This window comes from Phalacrocorax aristotelis, chromosome 14 (genome assembly GCF_949628215.1).
Source record: "Phalacrocorax aristotelis chromosome 14, bGulAri2.1, whole genome shotgun sequence".
NCBI classification, from domain to species: domain Eukaryota; kingdom Metazoa; phylum Chordata; class Aves; order Suliformes; family Phalacrocoracidae; genus Phalacrocorax; species Phalacrocorax aristotelis.
This window is the reverse complement of record NC_134289.1, coordinates 8,073,700-8,091,871: the sequence shown is the minus strand read 5'-3', so window position 1 is coordinate 8,091,871 and position 18,172 is coordinate 8,073,700. Positions and strand designations below refer to the sequence as shown.

Here is an 18,172-nt window from a genome sequence, read left to right as displayed (position 1 = left end):
ATCATTAATGCATGTTGTCCTCACAACACACTCTCAAAATTACCAAATCCTTTCTCAACCTTCCAGTAAGCAAACTTTCTGCAGGCAAAGCCCACTCCCAGTGGAGCTGGGTCTCCTCTTGAATAAGGACTGCTGCGTGTTAGGAAGGCTGTTCACACGGTAGTTTTATGGGACAGTGACTACCTCTTGTTTGCTTTGGCAAGAAAGATATGGGCAGAGGTCACCTTCACAGAGGATTCCCTTGCTACCCGAATCTTCTAACTTGCTCAAATATGGAGTGGATGTGGGTCACAGAGGGTTCTTTCAGCTGTTGCTCTGGATGCTGCAGAGAACAATTTCTTCCTTTCTAACCACTGAGCTCCTCAGAGCCGGGTGGAGCTTCAGAGGCATTTCCTCACACGGGTAGACAGATCTTTACACTGGAAGATAATCTCAGACAGAAGAATGACATCTGAAGAATCTCTGGAGACTCTGTGAATCCCCGAAAGATAACTTTTCACTAACTATAATTTCCAGAAAATACAGTTTATTTGAAGCACCTTCCCCACCTCCCTGATCTGCGCTGCAGCCTTGGAGAAACACTGATTTGCACAGGGCAGCCTCGGCACACATCTCCATCGCAGCTGGCTGGGAACTGCAGCAGACAAAATTGCCTGCCCTCCCTGCAACTGCTCCTGGGGGTGCCCGAGCAAGGCCTGAAGGGGAAAGGGCAGGCACTCTACAGGGCTCTGATTTATAGCAAAAGAGCTTTCTTGCACAGGATACCACAGATATAATCAGACTGCTAAGGAAACTGGTTTCTCGTTCCTTCCAACAGATGTTTCTTGCTTTAGCATGTGTCTGGATACACCTCTCCCAGTCCTAGATATCAAAGTGCAAGGCAGTCTAGAGCAAATTTGAAGGGATCAGTAGAGATGAAGAAATGTGTCTGTGACCTGCCCTTTTCCTCCAACACCCCACCCACCCTCAGGCTGAAGATGACCTTATTCTGGTAAAGAAAGTCAAGCTGATGGCACGAAGCCCCTGCAACAGTGTCCAGCTCCAGAGGCAGCAGCTGGGACAGGAGCACAACAGTTTTCACTATGCATATGGTCACTGTGTTCCAACAACAGATCTGAATTGAAAGCCTGGAACAGGAGAGCCCCTTTGGTGGATTTCACTTCTCCATACTAATCACTAGGTTGGTAGTTCCAGAAGATGGGAAGTAGATATCAAAATTATTAAAACTCCAGGTAACACACTAGTTACAGTTTGATTCAAAGGTACAACTGGCTGATAAACAATATTTTTCTTAAAATAACAGCAATTACTTTTTCCTGTTGAAAAATTTGATAAAATAGATTGACTTAAAGGTCTTTGGCCTTCTTTCAGTTTGTAACTGTGATTTATACACACCTTTCCAACATCATTGCCAGATAAGAGAATGGTGTCTGGAATTGTTGCAGTCCTTCGAAGCCCAGGTAGCAACTGCTCTTACACGTTAATCTGGCTAAGAAAGGAGACTGACTTCACCCTCAGTTACCCTTTATTCTCTTCATCCACTTCTTTAGCCCATATATGATTGCCTCCCAGTTAAGCAAGAGGGAAATATGATGATGCAATGAATAGATTTCTTTAGTTGTGAAGGGTTTCAAAGACACATAGCCACACATATGAAAATGTACTACAGAAAAAGGATGATGAATAGACATAAAATGCCTGTACTTCTACAATGCATACCCTGTCAGTAATTGTGACAGGTTTATTGCTGAGTTTGAGCCCAAGTCAACCAATTTTGAATGACTATTTTTCCTTCATTACAAAATGGCAAACATCCAACCCAATAAGGAGATCCTGTTTCACTTGGACTGAGGTTACGAAGGTTCTTGGAGCTGCCTCCTTGTAAATAGGTAGAATCAGGGGCATCACAAGCTGACTGACTGATATGATCTCCATCCATCCCACAGGGAACTTTCCATGTCATGCCATCTTCCCTGCACTTGCAGCAAGGCTAGAGAAAGCATGGACCCAGAAGTGCTAATGCAGTTTAATGGAAGAGCTGACATGAGATCAGCCGCTGGGCTGGAAGAGTGCAAACCAAAAGCAGGTACACTGCCAACCCCCCAGCCTCTACGGTCAGCAGGTACACAGGCTGGCAGGCACTGTACCACCTGTAAGAGCTCCTGGAGCTATGCCTATTTTTCTTAGCTGCAGTGAAAGAAGGGAACAAGGGAGTATACGACAGCTGAGAGGCAGGCAGGTGTATAGCGGCGGGGGTGAGGGGAGCAGCTGCTACTGCATATCACTGGGGACATCATTTACTTACAGTACAGCACCACTGCTCACCTCCTGCCTGCACACCGATAGCCATCATCAAGCTCATGTCTTTCCCTGCCTTCATTGCTGGAACCTCTTTCTCCCCTTGGGCCTCTCAAACACGCTGAAAACAGAGCAGCTGAAAAGATCTCCTTTGTCACAGGTCTGCCCTCCTTTTTCTTACATCCTTTCACCAGCTCCTCTTTTTGCCACACTTGCCCTCGTCCTTAAGGCTCAGAGCTCTGCGTTCACCCTACACGTCCGTTCACATTTTCTCCACCCTTCCCCACCTTCACTACACCGATGGTGGGAGCTGGCTATTTATCCTGCCCTCCACACATTTGTCTTCGTGTTGCCCCCTCCATACAAGCATCTTCTGTTACCATATTCCTCTAGCTCTTGTTCAAATCTTTCCTCAGAACTGACACTTGACTAAGTAGTTTAAACATAAATTGAGAGCAGACAAGTAGTGTTGATTCATATTTATTTGTCAAGAACAAAGGAAAAATGGTTGGGGGTTCACAAAAGCACAAAGTGCCTTTGACACCCCCATCCTACAGTTTGCCCTTTGTACTTCTGAAAGCTACAGTACATACACACAGTATGATTTTAGCTGGGTTACAGCCCTTCCATATCTTTGCTCTGTTGCTTTTCTGAGATTGTCAACAATTCAAATAAGGGCCCTTCCTCCAGAGGGGAGACAGCATATTGTGACTACTGTTTACAGAAATTAAAACAAGAGGCAATGAGGTGGCAGTGGGCAGGCTGTACCTGTGGGTCACTTTTAGTACCTGTTCTAGTAGCACCTCTACCTGTTTTGCAATTTGGGTAATCGAGGATCAAGCAAGGGCTCTGCTACTTGGTGCCGATAATTGTACTTAAATCTCAGTTTATACTGGTGCTCTGTTTGGCTACAAATTCACTGCTCTACCAGAATCTAACTCGTCTTTCTGTGAAGTGCTTTCATTACCCACAGTCTGATAAGCACTAAAGAACAAAATTCAACTCCATATCACTGTTATTTATGCTACGATTCCTTCTGTCACAGTTACTTTATCTAGATTTGCAACCACCATACAGTAGAGAAGTGCTCTGCGGATGCCCCCACCCAGCTCTCGCAAGCACAAGCAAGCCGCTCAGTGCTCTGAGTCACAGCATCAGCCCACTGCTCTTTCGGGCTGATGTCATTGCATCTGCACTTTCCCAGCTATCGGAGCGGCCTGCCTCTCTCTGATGATGGCAACCAATGGAGGAAGAACCTGCAAGTTCCAGATCTTGAAGAGGAGGGGAGGATGGCCTTATTACCTTGGATGTGCTCTCCATCGGTGTCCCTAATCTAGAATAGAGCTGCTGAAGCCTAAGCTTTAATGATAAAACAAGCATAGGCAGATGGTATTTAGTGGTACTGGTACTAAATGCTGGTAATTGCTATTGTGGTAGCATTGCTAATCCCTAATCTTGTTTCTGAGCAGGAAAGAGTCATCACAGAGTGTCCTGAGTTGGAAGGGACCCGCAAGGATCATTGAGTCCAACTCCTGTCCCTGCACAGAACAGCCCAAAATTGTCTGAAGGTGTTGTCCAAATGCTTCTTTAATATCGTCACGCTTGGCGCCATGACTGCCTCCCTGGGGAACCTGTTCCAGTGCTACACCACCCTCTGGGGGAAGAGTTGACCCAAGACCCCATTTGTCGTCCTTGCTCCAGGGATTAGAGCCTATCAAATACTGAATGCCGAAGCTTATGACCATTTGAAATGCCTGAATGCTCTAATTTGGTCAGTTTAAGGACTTGGGGATAAGAGGTCAATGTCATTAGTGAAAGCAAAGCACACAGAAGCTTCCCAGAAACCTTTAACCCCCAAATCTACTCTTAGCTTGTGAACTTCACGTGGATCTAACCTGGGACCCCTCTCTCGCCAATAACATGAAATACAGTTAGTGATTAATGTGATTTGGAAAACATCATTTGTGGGGGATATATGAGAGTTGGTCCTTACCTTTGATACTCAGCAACCAGCTTGACTCAATATGTGCTAGTACTCTTCTCACCAGCATTAGTAGCTGCTGGATCATGTCTTATATCAGCGTCTTTTAGCTTTGGGGATTTATCTTCAATAATAAATCACTGAATGATGCTATGTTAAATGAATAGTGACCAGCACCAACACTTCTCACCTGTACTCCTACTTACAGTTTAAGGAAAACATTCTGAGTCTGGCTTTGTTTGAAATTTCTATTCCCACTTTCTCACACCCTCCACCAACTCCCCTGATGATTCAAAGACAATCCCTAAAAAACAACTGTTCAGGGTTTTTTTTGGTGTTGGTTTGTGGGTTTTTTTTGTGTGGGGTTGGTTTTTTTTTTTTGGGGGGGGGGGGCGCGCTGTGTTTAAATGTGAGAAGTCCTGTAAGTGAAATACTACTTTCTAGGCTAAACAAACACAATATCATTTTATTATTTCCATGGGTTTGCAATGCTTATCATAAACACTTTGCTGCATGTAAATATTTTCCTTAACTACAGAAGCATTCAAGTTTTCAGACACACAAACTATCTAAAGTAAACGAAAATGCTACAATTTGCTTTTTGCTAGGTGGCAAATGCCCTAAGCAGTAGTACAGTTCTTTTGCCCTTGTAAAAGTAATAAAGACAACACACGATCAAAATCTTAAAAAATGAGCTGCTGAATTATCCATGCCACAAAATTCCCCTCGTAAATATCATCTTGAATACACCTTGTGTTTTTTTACTCTTTCTACTTTAATTGAAAGGTTGCCCCAGAATCTAATTACTTATAGTTAACATTATTAAATATTATTAATTAAATAATATTCACTATTATTACTTCATTTCTAAATTTCTTTAAAATCTAAATTTCTTGACAACTTTTATTCATGCCAGTTTATACCTGTTTACTCTTACATCAGCATTTGCCTTCAGTCTGAATGCCTCTTGCTCCCTTGAGTTTCTCTCCCTATTGTCCTCGGGACCACTACCACATCTCCTCCCTGGCTTTGTTTTGGTAAGGTTTGGTAAGCCAAATTCTTGCACAGCCTGAGTTTGGTTTGTTTTGGTGGGTTTGTGGTTTTTTTGTTGTTTGTTTGGTGGGGTTTTGGGGGTTGTGATTTTTTTTCATTTGTTTGTTTCTTTGGTTGGTTTGTTGGGGAGTTGTTTTTGTCTATATCAGAAATACCTTGGAATAATCTGAAATCATATTTGCTTTGGGGGACTCTGGTTTTGTTTTGGTGGTTGTTTTTTTTTTTTTTAAAACCTTATGACACACCTTCCAGTGAACAACTAACAGTGACAGGTCCTCCTCCTTCTTGGTTGGTAGATTTTTTGAGAAACAAACAGGAGAAGTATGTGTATTCTTTAGCCAAGGGTTTGGGCTGTTTTCCATGGAGAGTTTCAACACGTTTCCATGTTCTGTTGCACTCTTTCTGCACTAACAACCATTCCTGGCTGTGTGTCAGCAGAAATCCCGTAGGCATCCTCTTAATCGTACAGCCCATGCCATTACTGCAGAAACTAACGAGCAAACAAATCTTTAAGAACTTCAGTAGGAAGTTCTAGCTCCAGCATTTCCAATACTAACATATTTTGAATGTTAGCCTTTTTTCTATTTATCTGTCTGTCCCTAATCACTCTCCCTGCTTTTCCCTTCTTACAGCCTTGCATACTCCCATGGCACCTACTCAGCTTTCTGCCCACATCCTCTCTACCCTACCATTCTCTAGCCCTCCATCCTGGCTCATTAAATTTTGTTACCTCTGCATTTGCCTGCCTTTTGTCTCTGGTCTCATGCCTGACACAATCTCTTTCCTTGCCCTTCATATCGCTGTATCCCTGCCTGTCCATATACATTTCTTTATTTTCCTGCTCTTCCAACTACATGTAACTTCCCTCGGTCATTTTCTGTCCTTTACGCTTCTCCTGCGTACATTTTGTTGTTCCCACATCCTCCCTACCCTGACCACACTCCTCCACTCTAATATTCCTCTTTGGTCTTCTGAGAGACCCGGCCCTTGGCCTGGGCGGTGAGACGAGGCCCTGCTGGCCCCGGGCCCACAGAGCAGCCCAGCTGCCGGTGGGAGGACGGACCCGCTCCCCCAGCAAGGCGGCGCAGCTGAAGGCACCAGTCAGCTGCTCCCCACCCAGTCCAGAGCAAAACAAGGGGACACTGGAAAGCCCGTAACATTTCCCTCCTGGCTCCTGACCCCTGACCCGTTTTCATGCATCTGAGGAACTACTCTGACACTCCCTGGGCTGTGTAGTGACTTTGGTGCACAATTTACAGGGTCAGGAGGGTTAATTCCCCCACTGCTGTGGCTTCTGCCGTACAGGTCCCGTTATCAACTCCCCTCCATTTCTGTAACTCATTTCATTTTCTACCTTTCCAGTTTCTCAGATCTCCTTCACGTATCATCTGACTCTCACGTATGCAGTGAAGGCACAGCTGCTTTATTCAGCGGAACACCTGCACTTCGCGTTCACCAGGTGCAACGGCATATTGAGGACAATTCAACGGGGCAGCATTCCTGCCATATGTTAAAGCTACAGGCGGAAGCATTCATCCTACTGAATTCCCAGCCTACCTTTTTGCAACACGAACTCTGGAAATAGCAGCTCTTTCTGATTAAAACGGAAGTTTCCAAAGGTGAGGACTAGAGCTCAGATTCAGCTCAGCAGCCCCGGGAAACCCCCTCTAACACCACAGGGTAACAGAACCTGGCGGTCAGGCCAGGCCCCTTGGCTGGCAAGAGCAATGTACCTTTCCACACCTTTGCGGTAAATCTGTTTCACAGTGGTGATTAAGCAAACTAAGCATAACTAAGATTTCACACTTACCCTTGCAGTGAAGTCCACAGCAGCACCCCGATTTAACAGCAATGTAGCTACGTTGATATTTCCATAGTGAGCAGCTATGTGGAGGGGAGTGAACCCACTCTGGAAAAACAAAACATAACAAAACCAACAGATACTTACTTTTTTGTATCACATTGGTACTCCAAAATTTGTATCACATCACTGACAAAAGCTAGTAATAAGCATCTGCTGCAAGTCACCATTCCAATTCTGTACTACTTTTCACTCACTGACATTTATTTATAGACTCTCAGTGAGTCTAAATAAAAATCATATTGCTATGCAGGAGGGAAAAAAATTAACATAAATATTCTAGAAGACGAGAAGTAGGATAAAAATTTCAGTTATTCCAGAAAAACAACAGCAAAACATTTGCGTATTAAAGCAGTGATCTGTCTTTTATAAGAAATGAATTTCTAACTAGAAATATCTAGTTGTATTATGTCAGTCTTGCAAGCTAAATCTCTTAGAGATTCTTTGCAGAAGTTCATATACAAGTCATTTAATGATACTTGCTGTTTTTTATAAATTCAAAGTAGATGCAAATGAAAACAACATCAAAGACAATTTTAAATTATTAATATGGATTTTTTTTTTTCCAAGGGTTAGTACCATAAAGATCAGTCTCCCACTGTGGGCAATCACACTGGGTTATGTTCAGACACCATGAGTTACCACTCTAATTAGAAGATGCCTTACTGATAAAATTACTTCAGCAACTTATTTTCATATTTAAGTAGTTTTACTTCCTTTTAAAAGAATGCTAAAACATGCAGCAATTCCATCAGTCCTGCAAAGTATGAAACCTTATGGGAACTAGATGCATTTCTAAGTTGTTAGCAAGCCATGCTAGCTTCCACTGCCTTGCTCTGGGAATTCTGCAGTATAAAACCACTCTCAGATCATTCTATTTGCTGACACCATCAAGGTAAGTGTCATGCAGAAGCCTAAAATCAAACCTGGATGCACAACATGACAGGGTTGTCTGCAGCTCTTAACACATCTGACAAACATATGTTCCATGAGAATCCCTGAAAACTCCATCTTACATAATAAGGCTCTTTTATGACAGCAGTTAGCTCTCAAGAATGCTTACTCTTACTTTTAAACCCTAGTTTCAGCTGCAGAAAGCCCTGGTATCTAAACTACAGTCTCCTCTAGCACATGCTACTTCATTTCATCTAAAGCAGGTATCTATCCTATAAAAGGCGATGCAAAAAGGAGGAGGAAGAAATGATGCAGCAGCACTAAGTCATGGAGGAGTGATGATGCATATATATATTTATATATACCTCTGTTGTTCTATTCACCATCATCTAGGTTAACACATTTGGAAGCAAAGAGGGGGAAAAAATGAACGGTTAGTTCACCACCGGTGATATGGATGCAAGAAGCTTCATGATTGCTACGTGGCATGGCAGCTCAGATGACAGCACAATCGGCACACAAGGAAGCTTGACTGAATGGAAGCTGAATGATCAAGTATTTTGAATGTTAATTGTTACATGTTTACCCAAGTTCTTAAAGTAGCAATTGCACAAACAACTAATCAAATGACTTAATTGTACAATACCTAGAGCACACCACTGCAGGCGTGGCTTTCATTCCCAAGAGAATAATTCTAATAATATTCTGCTTATTATTTTCCATTTGCAAAGTTTGTAGAGGAGAAATTAACCCTGATTTAAACAAAAAGGGAACGGGGGAGAAAGAGGCAAAGAAAGCAAATGGAACGTTATTCTTAACCACACACTCTAGGAGAAAGTTATGTGTAACTCTGCAGCAAAGTACCTCACACTAAGGGAGATCGTCGCTGGATGTAACACATGTGACAGCAGTCAACAGCATCAAACCTTTTTCCTTTCCACCACTGACCTTTGACTCCACATCAGCATTGTGGTCGTTCTGCAGGAGCAGAGCCGCTGCCTTCGTATCATCCTTGCGGGCAGCGATGTGAAGGGCAGGCAGACGGACTTTTCCCTTCGTATCATTTTCAAGCAGCAGTGAAACCACCTGGTCGTGACCTTGCTGCAAAGCTACTGCCAAAGGCGTGAAACCATCCTGCAACATACAATGGGGACCCTCAACACATGTTCCAAGCTTTCCAGGGCACAGAAAGGGGAAGGGAAGCGATCTCAGCATTAGTAAGAGTACCGGCTCGAGTTCAAACATAAAATGTTACATGGTGCAAATTAAAAGTACCCTGCAATGACACTGAAATTGGAGTCAAGTGTTGGTGAACTAGGTCCCAAAAGCTCAAAACCCTTCCTGGCACTCCAGACAAACATAAAATTTTAAGATACAAGCAAACAAAAATGACTGAGACTTGAGAAAAAAAAGTGAGAAATTACTCACAAATTAACAGTTACATAAATACATGTATAAAAAGGTGTATAATTATATAAAAAGGTATAAAAAGCTGAAATATTAAAATTACAATTGTTAATGATGTCTCCATAGCATATTATACCCATTCCCCCCACAGCTACAGGTTATAATCTACACTTTAAGGAGAAAAGAAAAATCACAAACAAAAAAAACCCAACCCAACACTTCAACTCTATCCTCTGATGTATGGTTATGTGTGTATTTAAAATCTAATATTTGAATAGGAATATCACATTCTCACAATATACTAATTCTTTTACTACAGCTTCCATTTATGAAAATTTAAATAGATGTGACAGACAATCCTCTTACAAACAAATTATTTCCTTTCAGACTAGCAAATAGCCAAAGTAGTGCATAATAAGAAACCTGAAAATAGAAGATTTTTTTTTTTAATGGGTTTTAAAGTGGATTCCTCAAACACATGAAAAGTACCATCTGAGAGGTTTTTATAACCTTATTTTTATGGATTCTTAGAAAACTAAAGAATGAAAGAGTTTTCATTTAGATTCTGCTCCTTCCCAAACATTTAGGTGGCATTCCAACCCAGGAGCGCATTCAGCTTTGCCCAAGATAATACCCGTAAATCACAAATGCAAATTACTCTACTTGGGCTTTACTTATTACTTTTGACTCTCGATCAATATATCCAAAGCTTATATTACAAAACTTCATTACAATTTAGTAGGTAAACACCTTCTTTCACTTTTCAACTGCTTCTGTCATGGTGGAACTGTATAAACGTGAAATAAAAGTGCAGCGATGACACCCAGGACATAGATTTTCACACTATGTCAAAAGTGTAGAGTTCAAGCGTTAACTTTTTAACTTTTGGAACCAAAAGTAATGTTTTCAGAAAGGAATTTCCCCTTACGGCTTACCAAACAAAAAACGCCTCAATTTAGGAAGACAAACAGGAGGAGCTCTGAAAAAGAGCATTTTTTCAACATTTGGGGTGGGGGGTGGAGGGGAAGAAAAACCACTGAAATTCCTTGGGTCTTAACAAGGTTTCTTTTCTTCATGATTTTTTTAAACTCGCTTAACCACAGCCTTCTCCTTTGCCTCACTGTCCTCCAGCAGCAGGGCAGAGCTCTGGGCTGTGGTCCGAGGCCGCGAGCGGTTCCTGGGGTAAAACAACCGCGCAGGCTCAGACTGCGGGCAGAGAGCAGCACAGTGTGTGAAAAATGCTCTGCGGCTCTGGAGGCCAAAAAGCTCGGTGAGCATCCCCACAAGAGGGCTCTGGCAATATAGCTATGCTGTACCTGCAGAAATGGAGGCTCCTGCCTGAAGAAACCTTGAGTGTGACAGCTCACGGCTTAGTGTCCTGGAGACATTCGCTTTCTGGTTTATTTATACAGCTGAAAGCAGCGGCACAGCCAGCCGCTTCTCAAAGAAAAGTGGTTTCGCTACCTACCGTGTCTTTTCTCATTGGGCTTTCTCTTCTGCTAAAAATGCTGGTAACAATAATATAAAAAAATATCCCAGGAACACATTTTCTCCTTTCCTTCAGGAAAGGAGAGCGGACAAATGGGAGGGAGCACTTCATTTCAAGGCCAGAACAGCTGCCATCCCCTAAACCCCCAGCTTCCCAACTCTGATGGGAGTTGCCCACCCTTTCAGCGTGTGCAGAGATCACTGTACCGCAGCCAAGCAAACTGCAACCAAGAATATGAGCACCGACAAGTACGCACTTCCACCGCATGCCCTCTGAAGGTGCCTACCCACAAAAAGCAACTGCAAGGAAGTGTCGTGATGTCAGTACTATAATTAGCAACTGCACTTTAAAACATAAGGCAAAGCCCACTCCAGAACAAACAAAACAAAACCAAACCCCAAAAAACTAGAAACAATTTAAGTAAATAGTTGACACTATTTTTTCACTTAAAACACCTTTTTAAGAGTTTTATTTTTAATGAATATTTAGCTAAGCAGCAATCATTTAATAACAAAGGCTTTTGCACTTACAAAGATAAAGATAAATTAGATTTATAAGAAAACTTGGGCCAAGAGAAAATAAAAAAGGCTCCCATAAGCAACTATCACAAACAAGTAAGGCAATAAATGCAACACTGTTTTTAGTCTGGTATCTTCAAAGGAATTCTCCATGGATAAAGTTAGACTGCACCTTATCATCAAGCTGAGTTGGAAAAAACCTCAACCTAAACTGACATACAATGCCCAAGGGAAAAACAATACCAAATAAAAAGAACCAAGTACCCACGCACAATTTTAACAATTTCTGTTGTCAGAAAATCATAGAGTGGCAAGAATATTTTCAGAAGCCTGACATTGTACATCTCTGGGGGTCCCGTGAATTGTTTGTTTCCAAGTTTTTACAAAGAAATAGAAATCAGTGTTCTGAAAACTACAATTTTTCAAATAATTTTCCAGATTTAAAATATTTCATTTTGGTATTTCTTGGCTTTTTAAATTGCTTTAAGCATTTCCAGAAAGCAGTTTCTGATACACACCTCTAGTTATAACTAATTTTTAGTGATTTTGAAAACATAGTTTTGATCCATTAGTGGTTCATTTTTTACAGTGCTGACTTCAGAACAGAAGGAAAAGATTCCATACATACATCATTATACAGTGATACTATAAGGTACAGTGATGCAGTAAAGTAATTTTGCATTTCCTATTTTGCAAAGATCAGGACTTTTTCAAGTAAGCATTATTTGCAGCCTTGGGATTAAAGCAGTCTTGGAATTAAGACAATTCATCAGATTAAAACATATCTCAATGCAGTACATTCAAAACTATTAATATGTCTGCTATTCTTTTTCCTTCCAGGTTGCCTTATTTGAGTTAGAATTACTTTTTAAAGCATGGAATTAAAAGTGTTCTTCTAGAAAGATCACAGAACACCTTCGACAATGGGCCCTGCATCTTTCTTTCAGCTTCAAATTATCACTGCAAGACCAGATGAGATAACTGGGTGCTACAGAGAGGGTATCAACACTGCAAAAGATGCAGCTCAGAAAATACTCTAAGCACTAAGTAACCTTGGGTTTTCCCTGATATCCCAGGGCTGGCTCCAAGCGTGGGTAAACACCTATTCTCGCTTTATGGTTGCCCTCCGCATTACTCAGTATTTTTAATGAAAGCACAGAGAACCTTTATATTATGCACACAGCTTCCCTTTTTGAGCACTTCACCTGAAAGATTAGCAGTTATGACTAAGAACACATCTATTTTTAGAACTGTTTCTAGCTAAAGTCATTTTTTATTTCAGAAATGGCAAGAGATGGTTCAAATTGCTGAAAAGCCAATAACTCAGTAATCATTAGCACACTTCGTGGAGAGAACTTTTTATTGATTTTTAATTTTGTATTTAAAAGGACTGGTTTGATATAAGCTGGCAAGAATCACTGCTGAAGCACATTTTATTTTGTTCATAAAGTGTGAAATTCAAACTTTTACCTCTGTGGCAAGGCTTTGACTGGCACCATTGTCAAGAAGAAACTTAACAACCTCCAGGTGGTTTTCTTGTGCTGCCATATACAGTGGAGTGAAACCATTCTGAAATAGGAAAACAAGAGTGTTAACGCCTCACAAACATTTCATACATACCACAGATCTGCCAAACTTGGGTAGGCGAGGAGGAAACCCCATAAACTGCGTGCTCGCACACCAGTTAATGGCACGATCTCCCCCGATTTAAATGAAGATAGGAGAAGGGTAATATTATCTAAAAGGACACAGTGGAATCTTTCAGCTGAGCAGATACAATTCCCACAGCTAAGCGAGAATGCTTGCTTTTACATCTGTTGTGAAGCCAAACTAAAAACCAATCTGGACAGACCACTCGGTAGAGATGAGTTATGATTCCTGACAAATGCAGCCACAGCAATGGAAACGCAAAATGGGACAGGAAATATAATACAAGTCTGTAGCAAAGCAAGGGCGATGGCACTTCAGAATACTTTCCATTTTTTTCTCTTCTTTCCATTAGTTTTGACCTCTCTTTCACTTGCGCCAAATACTTATGCCTTCTGTCTCCTCAAAGAGCTGCCTTCTGAGCATAGCCTGCATGTGGACACTGCGCTACTTCATATTTCAGGCACCAGGAGATCTCCGGATCGCTGGTTCTCAGTTGTTTGAGATGGGTTATTCACTGTTTCCAATCACATTAGAGCATTTCTCAAATTATGCTTGAGCACATGATTTCAATCAATGCAATATAAGTCTTAGAAGCTTCAGCACTTAACTCGTTCTTTGGCTAGTGCTTTCCTCTTACAGGCAATGCTTTTGTCTTTGCCTTTATGGTATTCAAGTCACAGCATTTCAGGAATTGAATTTTTGGGTACTAATTAAGAAAATATATTTTTCCATATTGTTCTATGCATTTCTGAAATTCACAGCTTTGACGTGACTCACAAAACCAAAACAGCAAAAGGAAGTGATGAAACCTGTCCTGGGTTCAAGATACCTCTAAAGGAATTTATAGAAGTTGCTGATTTGCACCTGAAATTGCTTGGCTTTCATATAGTACTGCACGTCCCTCAGTCCAAAGGATCGTGAACTAGCGGTAAATATATTTTATAGCAATAACTTAAAACATCTGTCTACTACTGACTGAGCAATTTGATACTGCTGAAGCAACTAAAGCAGCATCAGCAATAAGAACAGCAATCCCCTTCTCCTCTGATCTATCATGATATATCTTTTTACCTTTCATACTCCAGCATTACTTTTTGTCAGACATATCACTGCTAGATTTCGCCTGATCCCTTCCCTTAAGGTACCAGCATGGGTGGTGATGCCATTAAACATTTTGGCCAGGAGGTCACGGAGGTTTCAGTGGGCTGTTAGGGCCCCATCTCTCTTCCCACTACCTTCCAGATCTCACACCACAGGGATTTCTGCGAACCTCCGACTTGTCTTAAGTAAACTTCACATAGAATGGGCTGCAATGGGGGCAGCAGCTTCCCTCTTCACCTGCTCCCTGCTCAGGTCCCCCCAGACCTCTTGCTCTATCGCAGATCACTTCTGGTGATTACTCCAGAGCACAGGGGGGACAAGGAAGAAAGCAAATACAAAATAAAATAGGAGGTAAGGGCTAGTTAAAAATAACAGGTAAAACCAAAGAGAGATTTCATCTGGCTTAAACAACAGAAAAGTTAAGGAAGCGCTTCCATACGCCCGGGTTTGGCTGAGAGTATCAGCACGCTCACGCCTGCAGTGTGGCCAGGGCAGGCATTTCGACAGGGTGGAAGGTGCAGGGGGAGCAGCTCAGCAATTTGGCTAAAACAGTTACAAAGGACACTGACCTAGATTTTGCAGGAAACCAACGGAGCCAAACAGAAATGAGCTGAGTTTGGCCATATATTTGCATCAAAGAAAAAAGATTAACATTCTGGGCTCTGGGGAGATGAAGTGAAACCGTAGCCTAAGACCTATAGCAGTGAATTTCAGCTGAGTTATAGTAGCCACGGCAAAAAAACCTGAGAGACATCTGACTGTCGCAGCAACGGAGCAGAGTTGCATGGCACATGTCCAACACCGAGCACGCAGGAGAGCGCAGGTGACCCGAGCCAGAGCATGCAGGCTTCTCTGGCAGCAGAGACAAACAGGAGGCCAGGAGAAGGGACAGTTGGAGGGGAAATGGCATGAACTGGGTGTTTGATCCAAGAGGAACTTTACTATCAACAAGACACTGAGCAGCTGTGAAACCACATGTTTACAAGGCTTCCACAGGCTGCAAGGTCTGTTGTTCGAGTATTTTGATAATTTGGTCTCTATTCAGGAAAGACTCACTACAAGCATAAAGCAGGCGCTGAAGTCCCACTGGAGCCAAAGCCTGAAGTTAGCAATGTGTGAATGCACTCTCCAGAACCAAGGCCTAACGGTTTAGTTACCATACAGCTAGAATTCTGCTGAGTGAAAAACAAGGCAGGCAGAAAACATTTGCTAAGGTATCTAATATGTCGCATTACGGGTTATTATTATAGCGAACAGCAGAGTCTGGCATTTTTCCCTATCATTTCATGGCATACTCAATATCTATTTACTAACTTGGCTGGAAACAAAGATTTTTTTTTTTTCCAGTTTCAAACATTTGCATTTAGAAAGGAAGCAGGAAACACTTTATAATTATTAGTTTCAGAAAATAATTAATAGGCAAAAATTCTCAGAACCAAGTATTATTAGCATTTGGAGACAGAGCAGAACCTTTTCTTATACGTTAAATTATTGTAGGGTAGTCAACATCTTTCCCCCCACCCCCCGTACTTTGCTTTTTCTTCTCTCTTTAAAAAGGAGCTGAAATCGCCAGAGAGCCACAAGCCTAAGGAAAGAATTTGGTCTTCAATAGCAATAAAACACCCTTAGAAGAGGTAAAAAATTCAGACTCAGTAAAAAGCCACTTTTTTTTTTTAGACAGGAAGATTTGGTTAAAGGCGGCCTTGCATTCCTAACGCTGGCACTGTCAGCAGGGTAGAGCTGTTACCTTCAAGGGAAGAGGAGATAAAGCCAAACTCACAGAAAACAGGGTCAGCATAAAAAAGAGAAACAAAACAAAAAAGTCTTTGGGTGGTTTCTGTGTGGGTATGCCAAATTCAGCAGAACTTTATTCTAAGCTTTAAGAAGGCTCAAGCGATGCTCAGTACCACAGACAAAGCTGGTCCAGGGGCAGTTTGGCAACAGGGAGCTCCAGGGACCTCCCCAAAAGGCTTGGGCTATATCACTGCCAGGTCTTGGTGTGCAACGGCCCACATACATGTGTCTAAGCAAAGACATCAACGGTACGCATAAGGGGCTGGGGTAGGCGATGATAAATCTTTAATTCTCACATGTTAGCAAAGTAAGGGCAACATGGCAAAACCTTAGGGCATATGGACAATGCAGTTATATAAGATGTTTACAATCTCAGATTATTTTTAGTTTCAGGGCTGAATGCACAAGTGCTCAAACACAAGCAGATAAGATCCTTTCAAAGTCGTCTTAATTTCTTTAACAGGAAAACCACTAGAAAGGTTTCTGTTTTGTTTTATTTTTTCACAGTTATAGAACGTTTTACTTAAAACTACTTTTTGTTGTTGTTGTTCTCTTTAAATTCAAATTATATTGTGCCTGGAACCAAATATTGCTGCATCAATCTAATACAAAAGAGTAAGGAAGGAGAACCAAGTAGCCTATTTTCTTTGTCCAGGTGCAGGAAACATGAAATATAGGTCACAGATAAATAACATTCTTGAAATCGATTCTACTAAATGTTTTGGTCATATTACTTGAGAGAGCATTTTTAAAAAATAATGTTTCTTTAAAATGTACATTATTTAAATTTCCCTTTTAAACAAACATTTTCTATCATGCCCATATCTTTATAATACAGCAGAATGACAATACTGGGCCAGGTGAGAAGACCATCTCTTAATCTGATCCCCTTTCTCTGACACTGCCTGAGCAGGGAGAACAGGACTGGGGCAGGCATGCAGGGACACCTCTTGTAGCACAGGCACCCAGCTTTCGACAGTCTGCGGTGTATGCAGTTTCTGAGCCAGAGTTTTCTTCTATTTAATTTTGCTACTTTGCTTTTAACACCAGCACCGTTTTCCCTTATTTCAAATTTTCTATAATTGACCTAAATATTCATTCAAAGGGCTTAACCAAACTGAAAAGCTATGCATATGCTCGCAGTACCTCCTTGTACAAGGAAAGGGGATGAGCTCGATTAAGGTGAGACACTGAATTATGTGAAACAGCATCCCTTTCATTTGAACAAGTTCTCTCCCACTGTCCTGTTCTATCAGTATTTCGTCCGACTCCATAACAATTAGAAGCTCACAGGACTCTGGAGGGCAGATGTAAGGCTGAAGGGTAAATGCTTTCTGTGCTGCCTGTTACACAACCACTTCCAGTGTCCTGCCAGCACCCCTGGATGTGACTCCACTTTCTTCATCTCCAGGGGTGTGTGACTTCTGGACAACTTAAAACAGAGATGTTATTTCTATGTTTTCTCTGATGGTGAATGAGGTGGGCAACTTGGAGTTAATCCCAGCTGATGGTTGACATCCCGCATGGGAAGAGACCTGAACACAACCTGGGATTTCACTGCACTGTCATGCCTAAGGGCGAAGACAAGACTTGATATGTCCAGGATGCTTTTTGGCACGCTCCGATCACCTGATGAGGGGTAGAGCTGGAAACATTTGAAGTTTTAATTGTATGTTGAGTTACAAGGTGGGAATGAATCCAGCACTACACTCACTAAAATGCCTGCTTCGGTAATAAAATGGTAACTGTGTGTTTAAACTTTGTCCATGCACCTGCTACCTACATGTGTGGAACCGCCAAAAAGAAGGGGTTTTTTGTGTTAGCAGGATTACATTCATCTTACTGACTCCATCAAACCCTGTTTCCAAGAGTCAGCGTTAATACAATGGGATCTACCAAACATACTAATATTGTAGCTTATAAGGGCAGAACTATTTTAATGTCAGCAAAGTTTTTGATAGTACCAAATGGAGAAATATGACTTTACCTGAGACTGCGCATTGACATTGGCCCGATTTGTAACCAACACTTTGACTACTTCTGCTTGTCCAGCAAGGGATGCTATGTGCAATGCTGTGTTTCCTTTCTGAAATGAGAGACAGGGATATTTGAAAAGAGTACAAAGC

General features: G+C 41.7%; 1 protein-coding gene across 5 annotated transcripts in view; it reads right to left on the bottom strand.

The window, feature by feature from the left end:
- The window catches only part of ANK3 (ankyrin 3), a 375,938-nt gene that overhangs the window by 130,502 nt on the left and 227,264 nt on the right, over positions 1-18,172 (bottom strand). For all 5 annotated transcript variants that reach the window (XM_075109653.1, XM_075109651.1, XM_075109649.1 and 2 more), the window contains 4 exons: positions 18,034-18,132; positions 12,972-13,070; positions 9,036-9,221; positions 7,143-7,241 (listed from right to left, as the gene is read on the bottom strand). In XM_075109653.1, the coding sequence (XP_074965754.1) occupies positions 7,143-7,241; positions 9,036-9,221; positions 12,972-13,070; positions 18,034-18,132 (483 nt within the window). The remainder of the gene's footprint in view (positions 1-7,142; positions 7,242-9,035; positions 9,222-12,971; positions 13,071-18,033; positions 18,133-18,172) is intronic.